Source organism: Ambystoma mexicanum, chromosome 1p, assembly GCF_040938575.1.
Source record: "Ambystoma mexicanum isolate Mex_15411 chromosome 1p, UKY_AmexF1_1, whole genome shotgun sequence".
In the NCBI taxonomy this organism is placed as follows: domain Eukaryota; kingdom Metazoa; phylum Chordata; class Amphibia; order Caudata; family Ambystomatidae; genus Ambystoma; species Ambystoma mexicanum.
This window is the reverse complement of record NC_090921.1, coordinates 120,031,723-120,047,846: the sequence shown is the minus strand read 5'-3', so window position 1 is coordinate 120,047,846 and position 16,124 is coordinate 120,031,723. Positions and strand designations below refer to the sequence as shown.

The following is a 16,124-nucleotide window of genomic DNA, read 5'->3' as shown; positions in this document are numbered from 1 at the left end:
ACGGTGTGTTGAATCTTGCTGTGCATTTTCATTGCCAGTTTGAAGGTGCCACCACTGACTGAAGGTCTTTAACGAATGCTCAGAAGAGAATCATCCAGGACACCCACACATGGTGAACCTTCTGGTGGGACAGCTCTTGATTCCAGGACAGGAGATCCTGTGGGAAAAGTTGATCTGTTAAACCCCAGACAAGATTCTCAAGTTTCCGCAGGGTTCTGTGCATTCCTCTGCATCAATCTGTACAGACACCAGAGGTCGTAGAGTTGATCAAGATCCACTTGGTCCCAGATCCTCCACACCTGCATATTCTCCTTTCAGGGTACCAACATATTTAGATTGAGTTCACCTCCTCCCAGGGTTCTTCTACCAAACATTCAATAATTAATGATCCTAAGGCTTTTTCAAAGACTCAGAAATACAGCAAAACATACCAGCACGCGGAGGCGATCAATAGGAAGCTACCATAGAATCCCTTGGTTTTATGGAGCAAACCATCCTGGCTAAGTTGTTTAACAGACGTGAAAGTGGTGGATTTAGGATACCAGCCCCAGTATGGAATCATATTCCACCTCTTACCTCTCACACTGAGCACAAATGCATGAAAAAGCGCCAGAGACATCACATTGAGGCGGGAAGTTAAACAAATTGCTATGGTGCCAGGGTCACAAGGAAGGACATTTCTTCACTGATATTAGAAGCTGCCAGCGTCAGAAGTAATACTGGATCCACAGGTTCTGTTACCAATAGTCTCATCTGATTCACAGAATCTTAATCGGTCCAGATCCTTTACGCCGCTCCCAGGATAGACGTTGAACGCGCTGTAGCAAGATTCTGTGATTCCGCCACTGAGGTTATCCACCTCTGGCACAGTAGAATAAGACTGCAGCCACTTTTCCACTGCGAGCATCTCCTCATCCAGTCATTGCATTCAGGTACCAAGATCAGTGGTCTTCGAACATTTGCTGCAGTCAGACGCAGCAAATAAACCCAACCGTTGTGATGGATTTAGCTGCACCCCCAATGGCAGCAGGGCCTGGTATTCTCTAGTTTTAGATACAGGTTCCTCTAAGAGGGTTCCATGTCGTAAAGTTGTGGCAAAAATGGCTGTAGTTTTGCCGCCACAATCATGTAAAGGATGCGGGGGACACCCACGCAACGTCCGGACCCATTATACTAAATGGTATAATGGGGTACACCTTTACCGGATCAAACCACAGCATGTTTGCCACGATTTGTTTTACCAGTGACATTTTTGCCGCAATTTTATTCCCTGATACCCCTAAGAGAGCCCCTTTCCAATGCCATTGACAATGTCTTGTTCTTGAGCTTTTTTTATGGTGCAAATTAAGAATCATTTAGACCATCTTCCGGTTCCTCTCCCGTTAATACTTGGATTCCCCCTCCAATTAAAAACGCTTTTTCAGTACCGCTGGTAGGGCAAAATCCCATACTGGCCAAAGCACCCAAAGTGGAAAGGAATACAGTACTGAGTCAGGCCACATCTCAGCTGCAATCCATCCATCCAACCAACCAACCAAGCCCTTGACAATTAGCTACAAGAAAAGGCTAAGCAGGCTTTGATCTGTCTACCCCCGGAGAAGCCTCATCTATGCGGGACAAATCCATTTTGGGAATGGGTGGTTCTTTGTTAGAATAATCCCGAAATACAAGGCACCTAAGGAAGAGACTTTCACTATGGCAGGACAGCTTACTACAGGAACGGCTATGGGGAGGGATAAGGGGCCTGGTTCTCCTGGCTCCTCTGTACTTTAAGAAGCTAGGGTCTAGACTTGCATGTGCAAGACAATAACACCTTAAACATGATTCTGTGCTTATTTGGGAGCCAGCCCCATTGCATTGCGTCAGAGGGACCCAGAATCCTATGGTTTTAGGGAGAATCTCTTCCTGGCCACGCTGTTTAACGCTGTTTAACAGAAGTGAAGGTAGTGGATCGAGGCTTTGTTCAGACCCATATAGCTATAATTCCAGTAGTCCAGTCTTGATAAATTCATTGTCATCATTAGTTCAATTTTCTGGGGCATTTCCAACTAAAAGGGAATTTCCTAATGGTTTAAAGGGGGAAATGAGATTTGGGGATCACATAGTTGAGCTGTGGGGAGTGAGTCGTGTTACTGTAAAGGATGTTCCCTAAATCTCATGCGCTTCAGCTGTGCTCAGGTGGAGAGCCTTGTGCATTTGGCTATTTCCATGGAAGTGATTTACGCTCTGGAGTGCTGATGAAAATAATGTTCATTATAGATGAAGGGTCCAGGTGAGCTGCTCCTGTAAAAAGGTGGTCATATGGTTGTCCTCCGCCACACCAGAGGAGCGCTTCAGCTGTGCTTGCAAATCATGCGTGTGCATTTGACAGGTGTCAGTAAAACAATGGGCCACATCTGCCATAGACCTGACATACGTGTTATGAAGCTGAGGGAAGATGGATCACAGACTTCCAAACAGACCACCCAGCCCCCAGCACCACCCAGCACAGGTAAACATTGGGGGCATCTTGTCTCAAATGATTTACTCTGGTTGATGGAGAGTTTAGGATATGATAGGTGCAGGTCCACCAAGGCTTTCTTCAAGGTCGCTCTGCGGTCCATGTAATATGTAACCAGGGTCAGTAGATTGGTTCGGAGGAATTTGGTGAAAGTACAACAATGTTTTCCAGCTTCGGGCTAGTGACTGCTCTCTAGTGACTGCTCTCCTAGATCTTCCAGCGTCAGGCTAGTGACTGCTCTCTGAGGTTTGCCAGCCCAGCTTCGGGCTAGTGACTGCCCTCTGAGGTCTTCCAGCTTCGGGCTAGTGACTGCCCTCTGAGGTCTTCCAGCTTCGGGCTAGTGACTGCTCTCTAAGGTCTTCCAGCTTCGGGCTAGTGACTGCTCTCTGAGGTCTTCCAGCGTCGGGCTAGAGATGGCTCTCTGAGGTCTTGCAGCTTCGGACTAGTGACTGCCCTCTGAGGTCTTCCAGCTTCGGGCTAGTGACTGCTCTCTGAGGTCTTCCAGCTTCAGGCTAGTGACTGCTCTTTGAGGTCTTCCAGCTTCGGGCTAGTGACTGCCCTCTGAGGTCTTCCAGCTTCGGACTGCCCTCTGAGGCCTTCCAGCTTCGGGCTAGTGACTGCTCTCTGAGGTCTTCCAGCTTCGGGCTAGTGACTGCCCTCTGAGGTGTTCCAGCTTCGGGCTAGTGACTGCCCTCTGAGGTCTTCCAGCTTCGGGCTAGTGACTGCCCTCTGAGGTCTTCCAGCTTCGGGCTAATGACTGTTCTCTGAGGTCTTCCAGCTTTGGGCTAGTGACTGCCTTCTGAGGTCTTCCAGCTTCGGGCTAGTGACTGCCCTCTGAGGTCTTCCAGCTTCGGGCTAGTGACTGCTCTCTAGTGACTGCTCTTCTAGATCTTACAGAGTCAGGCTAGGGATGGCTCTCTGAGGTCTTCCTGCTTCGGGCTTGTGACTGCCCTCTGAGGACTTCCAGCTTCAGGCTAGTGACTGCTCTCTGAGGTCTTCCAGCTTCGGGCTAGTGACTGCCCTCTGAGGTCTTCCAGCTTTGGGTTAGTGACTGCCCTCTGATGTCTTCCAGCTTCGGGCTAGTGACTGCCCTCTGAGGTCTTCCAGCTTCAGGCTAGTGACTGCTCTCTGAGGTCTTCCAGCTTCGGGCTAGTGACTGCCCTCTGAGGTCTTCCAGCTTCGAGCTAGTGACTGCCCTCTGGGTCTTCCAGCTTCGTGCTAGTGACTGCCCTCTGAGGTCTTCCAGCTTCGGGCTAGTGACTGCTCTCTGAGGTCTGGAGTTGATTCAGAGTCTTTAATTAGAATTTATACTGCTGGTTCGATGGTCTTCACTCTCCCATTCCTTTGGTAGGAGGTGGTGGTCAGTCCATGGGACTGGTGGTGTTCAAGCGTCTGTCCATGTGGATGCGAGGGTCCTGAGACCCCAGACATTTAAACCTATAGCTGCAGGAAGGCAGCTGAGGTTTTGATCTCAAGGCAGTCCTGGCATAAATGAATATGTCCCAATATGAGGTGTCTCGCCAAAACCTCTTCTGGCAAACTATTACCCATGTCACTGGCCATAACCCACAATATAGCTGGACTAATAATAATCAAACGTTCTTATATTGTGTTTCATGCCTGATTACTCTCGCTTATAAGCATTGTAGTAATATCTGTTATTTACTCCACAATTTGATGCTATTCAATGTTTCGATATCGGAAGTCGCATGGTCTGCGTCAAATCTCGTTGTGTTACGCGTCACCTCTACCAGCACGACAGAAATCAGACTAAAGCCTTCTTAAGAGGGCAATTTAAAAAACAAAAACAATTTCCAGATGTTATATTTTCAAATCGATCTTAAGAAAAATAAAACGTGAACACTTTCAGTGAAACGAAAGTCTCACCCAGCAAATACTGGTCGACTGAGAGCTCTGCCGATGGGAAGGCAGGATCCAGAGGTGCTTTGAAGTTCATTCTTTTGACCTTCTGTGGGGTCGGGGACTGTTACTGGAAGAGGGGGTGTGTTGGGAAGGGCTTTATGGCCCCACAGTGATCATCAGGAATTGCCACCCACACCACCCTCCACACCCCCCACTTATTGTGTGGCGTTGGTAGGGCTCTTTGTCCAGCATTGGATCTTTCATAGATTCTCGTGCTTTGAACAGAACACTCCTGACCCCGGCACCCCTCCCCGTGGGAAGGTATTGCCCGGTATATGCTGGGGGTGGTGGCAGGATTGGGTTGCAGGGAGAGGTTGGTGGTGGCTGGGCTCTCCTGTCTCTGCTTCTTGATGTCACGCTTGGCTCGCCATTTTGATCCAGGGATGACAGCTCTTGGCCCCAGGGGTGTTTCGGTTGTGTCTGTGCTCGGCTTTTTGAAGTGGAGGTGAGGTATTCTGCCAGTGAACTTTCATCAAAGAGTGTCTTTAACCTCCCTCCTTTCTTCCTCCCCCCTTCTAAACCTTCACTCTCGGCCTCCCTTCCTCGCAGCTATGCCTTCACCGTCCTGTCTCTGTCTACTCCTCGTGTACCCTCTTCACCCCACGGGCTCCATCTTTTCTGTCAAAGCCCTCACTACATAAGCAACACAATTCTTCCCCTGCTCTTCCTTCCCCATTGCCACCTCGTTTCTTTCTCCTTTCTTTCCCCTCCACCTGTCACTAATTATCTAATGCTTCTTTTCCGCGCTCACACACGCCCCACCCATCCTGAGCCCTCTATATGGCTTGTTCTCACTGGGCCTTCTCAAGAGTGCGTGGAGAGAAAGCAGTGGGGCTCTGGACTTAGTTGAAAGAAAGTTGCTGTTCCATAAGGCCTCGCAGGGTCTGTGATGGAATTTTCTTGTCCTTTCACTTAGATGCTACTTCGATAAGGGATATGTAGTGATTTCCCTAAATAATTTACCATAAGGAATATGTAGGCAGTTGCCTAAACAACCTACCACTAGGGATATGGAGGCAGTTGCCAAAACAATCTACAATAAGGTACATGAAGGCAATTGCCTCACCCATCTATGGGATATAGAGGCATGTACTATAAGGGACTAGTGTTACCACCCGGCGTTGCCCCGGTCTGTAGCTGACATGCACGTGGGGGTATGCTATAGCCTTGTGTGTGTTTTATTGTGCCATAACTTCCTATATTTGAAAAATTGCAAAATCAGCAATCTCCCGAAATCGGCTCTACTGATAGCACAGAGCCAGACCCTACTCCACCCCTGTGCAGGGTGAATGGGTGGGATTGGTCAAGTTTCACCATCTGCCACTACACCCCAGACTAGCATGCCGACTTCGGGCTAAATTTCACATAACTTACCCCTATACAACCCAAGATCAACATCTCTCATCTATCCCGGCATCAAGGATGGTCACTGATGCTGCCCCCGTCACGTGACTTACCCCATCCACCCCATGATCTACATCTCTCATCTATTCCGGCATCAAGGATGGTCACTGATGCTGCCACCGTCACGTAACTTACCCCATCCACCCCATGATCTACATCTCTCATCTATCCCGGCATCAAGGATGGTCACTGATGCTGCCACCGTCACGTGACTTACCCCATCCACCCCATGATCTACATCTCTCATCTATCCCGGCATCAAGGATGGTCACTGATGCTGCCACCGTCACGTGACTTACCCCATCCACCCCATGATCTACATCTCTCATCTATCCCGGCATCAAGGATGGTCACTGATGCTGCCACCGTCACATAACTTACCCCTATACACCCCATGATCTACATCTCTCATCTATCCCGGCATGCTGCCACCGTCATGTGACTTACCCCATCAACGATGGTCACTGATGCTGCCACCGTCGCATAACTTACCCCATCCACCCCATGATCTACATCTCTCATCTATCCCAGCATCAACGATGGTCACTGATGCTGCCACCGTCACATAACTTACCCCTATACACCCCATGATCTACATCTCTCATCTATCCCGGCATCAAGGATGGTCACTGATGCTGCCACCGTCACATAACTTACCCCTATACACCCCATGATCTACATCTCTCATCTATCCCGGCATCAAGGATGGTCACTGATGCTGCCACCGTCACGTGACCTACCCCATCCACCCCATGATCTACATCTCTCATCTATCCCGGCATCAAGGATAGTCACTGATGCTGCCACCGTCACATAACTTACCCCATCCACCCCATGATCTACATCTCTCATCTATCCCGGCATCAAGGATGGTCACTGATGCTGCCACCGTCATGTGACTTACCCCATCCACCCCATGATCTACATCTCTCATCTATCCCGGCATCAAGGATGGTCACTGATGCTGCCACCGTCACGTGACTTACCCCATCCACCCCATGATCTACATCTCTCATCTATCCCGGCATCAAGGATGGTCACTGATGCTGCCACCGTCACATAACGTCTGCCACCATGTCACCATTCCGGACGCTAAGATCCAGCCTATAAATCTAGCCATGTCCCCACCACATCAGCATCATGTTACACCCCCAGCCAGAGTTTGCAATATTTTTCACTCAATAATTCTGCGGCTACTAGTGATCTGTCAACTAACACGCCATTTTGCCTTCATGACCACGTCAGGCGGGCAAATGTGTTACCTTGTGCACTTTGCACCAGTAGCAGTGCACCATGGCCTCGCAGTGGTGGACAGAAAGACGTGCAAGCTACAGGCCCTAGTAGAAACATGAATTAGCAATGCCAACAGTTTTGGCTTTGTGTAGGCATGGGAAAGGCATTTTCCAGGCACTTCCGTAGTGGTATTAACTGGCCATCAATGGTAGCAGCTGCAAACTGGTGTTGCTACCTGGGCATATAATGGCAATGTCTGGCAAATGCCTAATACTTATGCACAAGCCAAAACTGTTGGCTTTGCCAATGCTTGTTGTTAACAGGACTTCAGTGAAGGACACACATAGTGCTTATAAATCGAGTGGCTGAAAGCAGACATGGGTTAAGACATTTTGATTACAACAGTAGTCTGTTTAAGTCATTAACTCTCAGAAGAGTGATTTGAAAAAACACTGGCATGCCCTTTAAGCACGAGGTTTGAAGGTAAGGCTTGATAAAGCTAGCTCAGAGAGATCCCAGGAGAATGTGTTTTGAGAGAGGCAGAAAGCGGGTGGGAACAACCGTAGGAATTAGCCTGGACATGGAATGGGTGGGTAAATAACCAAACAACACCTCCAAGCTTTGTGTCCATTCTCATATGCCATTTCTCCGTAGCCGTACTCTAATGTAATAGCTTTGGCTTATTCAAAACTAAAAAGGACAACTATGCATGTACACTGCAGTGCAGTGTGATTTTCAAAGTGATCCAGACTGTCTCACAACTAAAGTGATGATTGTTAAAGAGACGCACACACTCCGCCGGCCGGCAAGAGAGAGATGGCCTTCGACTCCCTGTCACACCAGGCTTATAAGGCCTATCTGCTTGTACGCCGTCAAAGCCGTTTCCACTTATATGAGTACTAGAAGTTGCTACTGCCAATTTTTATTTTAAGAAGAAACCGTCCCAGAATAGTTAACTCTTGAAATCAAAATATACCAACTATTAGCTTTACCAATTTCTATTGGGTAATAATAGTAATGTATGTATTTTTTTTTTTTATTGGATATTTGTAAGGCGGCTGTACAACAAGTGGTGCTTCAAAGCACCACAAGACAACAAAAGAGGGAGGGGAACAAGGTAGAAAGATACCATAATGGTCCTACTAGGCCTTGTGACATTCGGATCATACAAGTGTAGAACACAAAGTGTGAGGGAGGGGGGAGGTGGGAAGTGCAGGTCAGGGCAAAAGTGCTAAGGTGGGACGGGTGATGGGTGCGAAGTGCATGTGTAACGGGCAGGCCCAAGTGCAAGTGCTGTGCAAAGCAGGTAAGACACACGGAAGGGGAGGGGACTGGGCAGCGGGGGCCTGGGACCCTGTAGAATTCAGAAAGGAACCAGGAGCCAGTCATAGATGAGGAGGACGGAGTTAGCAGAGGAGGGGGAGAGAAGGAGGAGGAGAAAAGAAGAGTCTTGCGGAGCTTCCGTAACTTAAGGAGGTCTGGCTCAAGCCTAAGAGGGACAGGGAGACCATTCCAGAGAGAGGCTCTTGCGGAGGAGAGACATACATACCCCAATCTTTGCTTAGAGAAGCGTTTGATCTGCAGAGAGTTGGAGCAAGCAGACCGAAGGGCTCTTGCAGGGAGGTATTTACAGAGAGAAAGATGGATCTAGCTGGGTTTCAGGCCCCATAAAGCCTTATGGATGATGCAGAGGGTCTTGAATTTGATCCTAGCAGCAATTGGGAGCAGTCCTCTTCTGGATTAGTTGAAGGGGACGAAGGGAGGATGAAGGACGGTTGAGGAAGAGGCTGTTACAGTAGTCAAGCCTAGAGAGGACCAGAGCTCTGGAGAAATTGAGTTTCTGGGGGAAGGTGAGGAAAGGGAGAATAGCTCTGAGGAGTTGTAGATGTTAGTGGGTCTTCTCGGCAAGGTCTGCACTGTGAGGACAGAAGGAGAGAGAGGAATCAAAAATGATACTAAGGTTCTTTGCCACACATGAGTGGGAGTAGAAGGTGTCCAGAGAGATTGAGGGGAGGAGAAACGTGGGGTCCCAATGGAAAGGATCTCAGTCTCACTGGCATTAAGGCAGAGTACATTGCCAGCACACCACGACTGAATGGCAGTCAGACAGTCAGGGATGAGAGAGGAGGGGGAGGAAGGAGAGTCAAGCTTGAAGGAGAGCTGGGTGTCGTCTGCATAACACTGGAGAAGTGAGGAGAGAAAGAAGAGATCAGCTGGGCCAAAGAGGCGAGGTAGATATTGAAAAGCCACGGCAAGAGGTTAGAGCCTTGAGGGATGCCGCAGATGGAGAGTGTGATAGGGGAGGGAAAAGGGCCCAGTTGGACCTGGAAAGGTCTGTTGGAGAGGAAGGAGGTCAACCAGTCCAGAGCCAGACCTGTGATGCCAAGGATGTCACAGAGCCGAATTAACAGGGTGGCATGATTAACCGTGTCAAAGGCGGAGTTAAAATCCAGGAGGATAAGAATGGAAGGAGGTTTAGAGTCAAGATTAGAGAGCCAGTTATCACAGGTGTTCAGTAGAGCAGTTTTGATGCCTCTGGCGGCTCTGATTCTTGACTGATGGTCATGGAGATAGCCGACAGAATCAGAGTGTTGGGTCAGCTGAGAAATGGCAAACTTCTCGAGGAGTTTGCCCAGGAAGGGGGTAATAGAGAAAGAGCAATAGTTAGCAGGGCAGGAGGGGTCAGATGGTGGCTTTTAAGGAGGGGATGCACAAGAGAGTGCTTGAGGGGTTGAGGGAAGGAGCCTGTGGCAAAGGAGTGGTTACAGAAATCGGCCAAAGAAGGTGCAAGTGAGGCGATGGTGTCCTTACCTTACCTTATCTTAAATAAAAATATAAAGCACACATCCACCCAAGGGCATCTTGCCGCTAGGCAGGCTACCGTCTGGAAATTAGTCCTGGTTGCCATAATTTAAACAAAAAGAAACGTCTTCATTGACCGATGAAAAGATGAATGATCAGCTGTAGCCTGAAGATGAAGGGGAGGAAGCTCAAAGATTTTGCTGCAGCAACGGAGAAGGCACGTCCCCCGACCCGACAGAGCCGCACCCGAGGGGCAGAGATAATGCAAGACTCAAGGGGATGGAGTGGACGATTAGGAACATAGGGGTGAAACTTGCACTGCAGATATTCAGCCCCCAGGCCATAAAAGGCACAGTGCTTAATGCACATCGGTTTAGACTGCACCCTTTGGGCCTCAGGAAGCTAATGCAGCAACCGTAGGGCCTGGGAGATAGACACACAATAGGGAGTGCGAACCACCTGTCTGGCTGCCGCATTTTCCAGCACTTGAAGGCGATGGATTAAATACAGTGGCTGTGCTAGATATAAAGAATTGCAGTAGTCGACTACCCTCAGTACCAGTGCAGCGACCACTGGGGCATGGAACTGCGCTGGGAGGAAACCCAATACCTTTTGCAGAATTCTCAATGTACAGTGCCCAGACTGACAGACAGATGCCACCTGGGCCTCCAAGGAAAGCGAGGAGGAGATCTTAACTCCGAAATCCTTCACAACAGAGACTGGAACAAGACAAGAACCAAGAGATGAAGGTCAGAAAGAAGGGGTCCAAAGAGAAGAAGCAAAAGAGGGGCCAACCACCAGGACCTCAGCCTTGTTGCCGTTCAACTTGAACTAGTTGTGGCCCATCCAGCACCCCACGTCCTCCAAGCACCCCCATAGCTGAGACGGACGATCAGGATGAGAAAGATCAAGCCGCAGAATAATCTGTGTGTCATCAGCATAGGGTAACATCAGAGACCATGGGAGTGCATGAGCTCAACTAACAGCTGAATGTACACATTGAACAAAGTGGGAGACAAGGCCAAACCCTGGGGTACCCCACACGACAGTGGGACAGAAACAGAACAAAAAGGTTCAAGAGAAAGTGTTTGTGCACGATCACCAAGACGGGCAAGCAGGATGGAGTGGTCAATGGTGTCAAAAGCAGCCGATAGGTCTAATGATATCAGGGCTCCCACTCCACCCTCCTCAGAGAGACGTGCATGGTCATCCACCATCGAGACAAGCACAACCAGACTGTAATGGATTAAAAAAAATGAGATACTTCAAGAAAAGAGCTTAGAAGAGGAGAAATTAGAGAGTCCAACAGCTTCATAAAGAAAGCCAGTAGAGAAATCTGAAAGAAGAAGCCAAGGAGGTTTTATTTTAAGAGTGGAATCATCAGTGCCTGTTTTCAGCTGTGAAGGAATGGACCCAGATTGACATGAGTGGTTAATGGCCTGAGCCACCGAAGAGCAATAGTCGCCAAAATATCTTTACACACAACCAGTGGGATGGAATCCAACCGTTGAGGCAGACTTAAGCATGGCCCTGGCCCTTATTATCTCCTTCGCAGAGAACAAAGGGAAGGAGGACCACAGACTCAAAGAAGCACACTTGGGTATAACTGGGGGAAATGCACAAGGGCCTAAGCCCGACATTGAAATCATAGTGCGAATACTCGCAATTTTATCACAGAAGAAACTCGACAACAGGTCACATAACTCCTGGGAGGGGACAACCCCAACCTGAGCCCCAGCCGGGGATTATAGCGCACATATTACAGTTCTGGATAGTTCTGGGGGAGCATGGGAGCATCTGTTTGGAGTAGACTTTCATAGAGAGGACTAGTTTAGAGACCTCATTCGGTGCTATGGGAGAGAAGTAGGGAAGGGGAGGCAAGGGAGGCAAGATAGCTGGGGAGGGAGGAGGGAGGTGGGTAGACGATAGTGGGGGCAGAATGTCCTGGGTTTTGGAAAGGAAGTGGGTGACCAGAGAGGTACAGAGGGTATGGGAGGGGAGATGTGGAGACTGCAGATGGATTGGGGAGTTCCTGACAGATTTTAAAAAATTCGCCAGAGTTGTTAGTGGCCCCAGAGATGCTGGTTTGGATATGAAACCTCTTCTTAGACCGAATGGAGAGTCTGTATTGCCTTTGGAGCAGGCAACAGTCCAGTTTGTCAGAGGATGAGTCTGAAGCCCTCCCTTTCCGTTCAGCCACTCTGCAATTGTGTTTTAGAGAGGCTAGGTCAGAATCATACCAATACGGATCCTCATGACAGGGTCAAGGATATTAAGAGTGTTGGTGACCAGAGTTGGAGGGGGAATGAAGGTGGAAGCAAAGGCAGCAACTGACACTTGCTTCATCGGTCCAATGATGCAGGAGGAGACAGGCAGTGCAGACAGAGGCTTAGTAAGGGTACTTAAGAGATCCAGATGAGAAGACAGGAGGAAGTGGTCAGACCAGGAGAGTGGAGTAGTGAGAGGGCTGGAGGTAGTAATGTCAGAGGAGAAGAGAACATCCAAGATATGTCCGTGTCCGGTAGAATGCGTCAGACCTGATGGATGAATGGTGAGGGAAAGAGCATTGCAGAGACTACGGAAGCTTCGAGTGGCTCCTCGGTAGAGTCCAGGCGAATATTGAAGTCACCATGGAGGAGAGATTTGGATGTAGAGGCAAGAAGGGAAGCAGTGAGGTCAGACCACTCATAGAGGAAGAGGGCAACCAGACATAGGACATATGTACTATGTAAGGCGCTATATAAAAAAAAGAACGATTCTTATTTAGCACCGCTTCCAACGACTCCCATTCACTTCCACCAGTGTGAGTCTTGGCTCTGCATTGCACACACTCTTTACCACCAGTCCATGGCCCTCCCTCGCATGTCCCATCTTACTCTCTTTATCTCTGTGAAAACTCAATTTCTGTCCTCCTGCCACCCGCTCTCTTCTTTCTCCCCTCTAAATATTTACGCCCTTCCATTTTCTTGCTATTCTCTCTCTCTCCTTCCCGGGTCTCTCTCTGTTCATAAAACCCTCTTTCTTACCATTGATCTCCTATTCGTCTCCTGCATCTCCCATCCACCCTGCCCTGTTTCCCTTCCTTACTGTGGATCTGCGTTCTTGCCATCCTTCAACCGCCCCTTTTTAATTTCTCCCACACTTAAGAATCCCCATTCCCTTTCCTTGCTTCTTTCCCTCCTCCTTGCTCTCTGAACTTCTCTTGAAGCTCTTCACCACCCAGACTCTCATTGCCTTTCCCCATCTTTCTATATTTCTATCTAACTCTTTCCAGTTTCTATCCCCACTCTACGTTGAGCTGTCCCTTTTACAGCTCCCTTTGTATTGTTTGTATGCCTGTCACTCTTCCTCTGTTCTCCCTCTCCTCATCTCATAACTTTCCCTTTTCATCTCTGCTTTTCTCTGGCTCCATTGTCTCCTTTTCTCAAGATCCTACGTGTGTTTCCTTCCAGCCTATCAGCTTGGTGTTAACTAACCCTGTATCTCTCTCTCTCTTACAGTGCTGTGCCCTCCAACATGCAGTAAGTACACCGTGAGAAAATTCTTCTAGATGAGATGTCTGATGAGTTTGTGAGAGTGGTTATCAAGGGGTCTGTGGAAGCAGGGAGAGTGTGTGAAAGGGGAGATACTAGGGAGATGATTTATCTTGAGGCGTGCAGTGCGGGAAGGGTATCCTGAAGCGTGTGAAAGGAGGATATCATACACAACAAACTGCATTACAAATTTGCCAGTAGGGTAGAAAAATACAAGTGGCTGTAATTACCACCATTTTTACTACACGAATGCTTGAGGTAAATTATCCACTTCAAGGTCCAGCCAACAAAACAAAATTCCTGTGGAGTCTATTGGAATCCAAAAATGGGGACTAACACCTCTGTTACCCCGCTCGTAATACTGTGGTAAATAAGCGACAGTGAGAGTTGACTCTGTAGGGAATTTGAACTAAACATAAAAATGACCGGTTAGAACTGGCTGCGGTTGCATTCAGCTCAAACCAGTTTGAACCATAGGGGCATATTACTTTCAGTTGATTAGAAAGCAGCTCGATTGTCCTTGTTAAAATAAAATCAAGGAAAATCTAATGAAACCATCAATAAATCTAATAATAATTAACTGAAAATATAAAAAGCTGGCAAGCGTTTGAGCTGGGTTGAACCAACATACACCCTTTCCTAATTGAGTCACTAAATCCAGGTTTGGAATCATCTTAAGATCCTGGTGCAAATGGTTTGAACCACTGAAACCAATTCAAATCCCCATATTTTACAAAGGTTCCAATGAGATTCAGGCCGGTTCACACAACCCTAGTCGGAACAGGAACGGTCGCAGGTTCTTGAAAGACGTCCACATGAATAGGAGTGTGAAGGAAGCTTTAGGGCGATCAGTATTGGCTTCATGAACCTAGGATTATTTTCTCATTAATCTTCGCTACTCAGAATTCTGGTCCTCCTGTCACTGTTCTTTACAAGATGTGGTTGAGTCCGCCCTCGATATAGGCAACAAGCTGACCAACCAATGTCTTTAAAAAGAACTCAAAACTAGGTCCTCTCCTAAATGGGAAGATATCGTAAGTAACACTTGCATTGACAATCCTGCACATGCATCAAGGAATATGCCATGATCAAAGTCCAGCAGTTGAATAGTTGGGGTGCAAATAAGATGCAGATGAACGGTAGAATTCTGAGCTGTGAAGATTACTGGTAAATAATTAGAGGACTAGCTCATTATCCATCCTCCTTGTCACAATCCTATACGCTATGTTATGTCGATTTATACTACGCCCCGCCACCACCAAGGCGCAGTCTCCAGTCGCCTCATATATATCAAGAGAATATCAGAACTTCTATGACTATGATCGAAAACCACAGGAATCGTAACTACAGCTAAACATCAAAGTTTAATCCATAGATCAGTAGATTCCACGCTTGCTGATCGAAGGCGGACTGTCAGGTGGCCCACCTGGACTCCCTGGGCCACACCTGGCAGACGTGGCTCAGGTTGAGAAGTGCTGGGGGGCTCTGCACGCTGCCTCCAAATGTAGCTGCATCTAACATACGCAGCCCAGTCCATATAAAGCCTTCGGGACCCCTCACGCTGCTTGCCTGAATGTGTCCTTCCCTCAATGACTCATAACTATCTGAATCTTAAAGTGGCGTAGTGGTAATGGTGTAGTGCTGTGTTTTTGTTTCATAGGGAGTTTAGGGCTTGAAAGTGAGGATAGTGGATTGGATAAGGAGAGGGATATGACAAAGCAAGAGGGCATGTGCTACAAGAATTAGGGCATAGGGAGAGGGACTCAATATTGAAGAGGGTTATGGGGATGGGTATAGGGAAAAGTAACAAGAGCCAATTAGGGTCAGGATTAAGTAGTAAAGTAGAATTGGCGATATTAATGGAGATATTGATGTGGAAATGGATTGGTCAGATTATTGTGGGGTAATAGCTACAAATGTTAGTGCAGTCCTGGTGATAGTGGATTCAATTTGATATCCCAAAGAAGCTGATACCTGCTGTCTTCTCCCTCCTGCACAGAGGGTGAAAACTCTGCAATCAACTGCACAACCTGTAAGAAGCAAAGCATGAAATGTTGGTCCATGGGGAAATGCTATCCATGTAAGTACTGCAAGGAACTCATGCTGATAACAGTAAATACAGACACAAGTGATCACAGTTCAAGGGTTTTTAATGAACTATAAATGCAGGGTGGAAAAACCTAAACCTAAATCTAAGTTGGGAGCAAGCGTCGACCATCAAATGAAAAATAAGGCAGTCATAGTGGCGTTGTCAAAATAAAAGGGCCTATAACAAGAGAAACCTATTGCCAATTCCTTACTACTAATTACAGAAAGAGTGTGGGATAGGGTATCAAGAAAAAGGAAAGAGTGTTCAAATAATAAGTCAGGATGTGAGTGCCTCAAGGTCTCCTTCCCCACGTTTTTAGCACGGGACAAGGTGGGACTTTGGGGCCCCGCACACGCTCGAGCCTTACCAGCACAAGCTAGCAGTTCAGTATCAGCTATCAGGTTCTTCAATAGTTAAGTCTCTTTATGGTGAAAAGTCTCTTACCTTCGAGGCTTGATACTCTCAACAAACAAACACAAAGTTCTGTTCTACGAAGACTTTGGGAGATGGCTTCTCCCTTGGGTCCCCCTCTTCTGGTTGCTAATCCCTCAGACGTATTCAACCAATTAACAAGACAGTTTGTTTCTCAGCAAACTTTGGGTGGTAACTTTGCTTCCCTGGATCTTCCTGAGCCGGGCTC

General features: G+C 47.8%; 1 protein-coding gene across 1 annotated transcript in view; it reads left to right on the top strand.

Annotated features, from left to right (window-relative positions):
- Nucleotides 1–16,124, top strand: part of TMEM95 (transmembrane protein 95) — a 141,256-nt gene that overhangs the window by 69,811 nt on the left and 55,321 nt on the right. The window contains exons 4-5 of the mRNA XM_069611622.1: nt 13,363–13,383; nt 15,395–15,475. Of these exons, the coding sequence (XP_069467723.1) occupies nt 13,363–13,383; nt 15,395–15,475 (102 nt within the window). The remainder of the gene's footprint in view (nt 1–13,362; nt 13,384–15,394; nt 15,476–16,124) is intronic.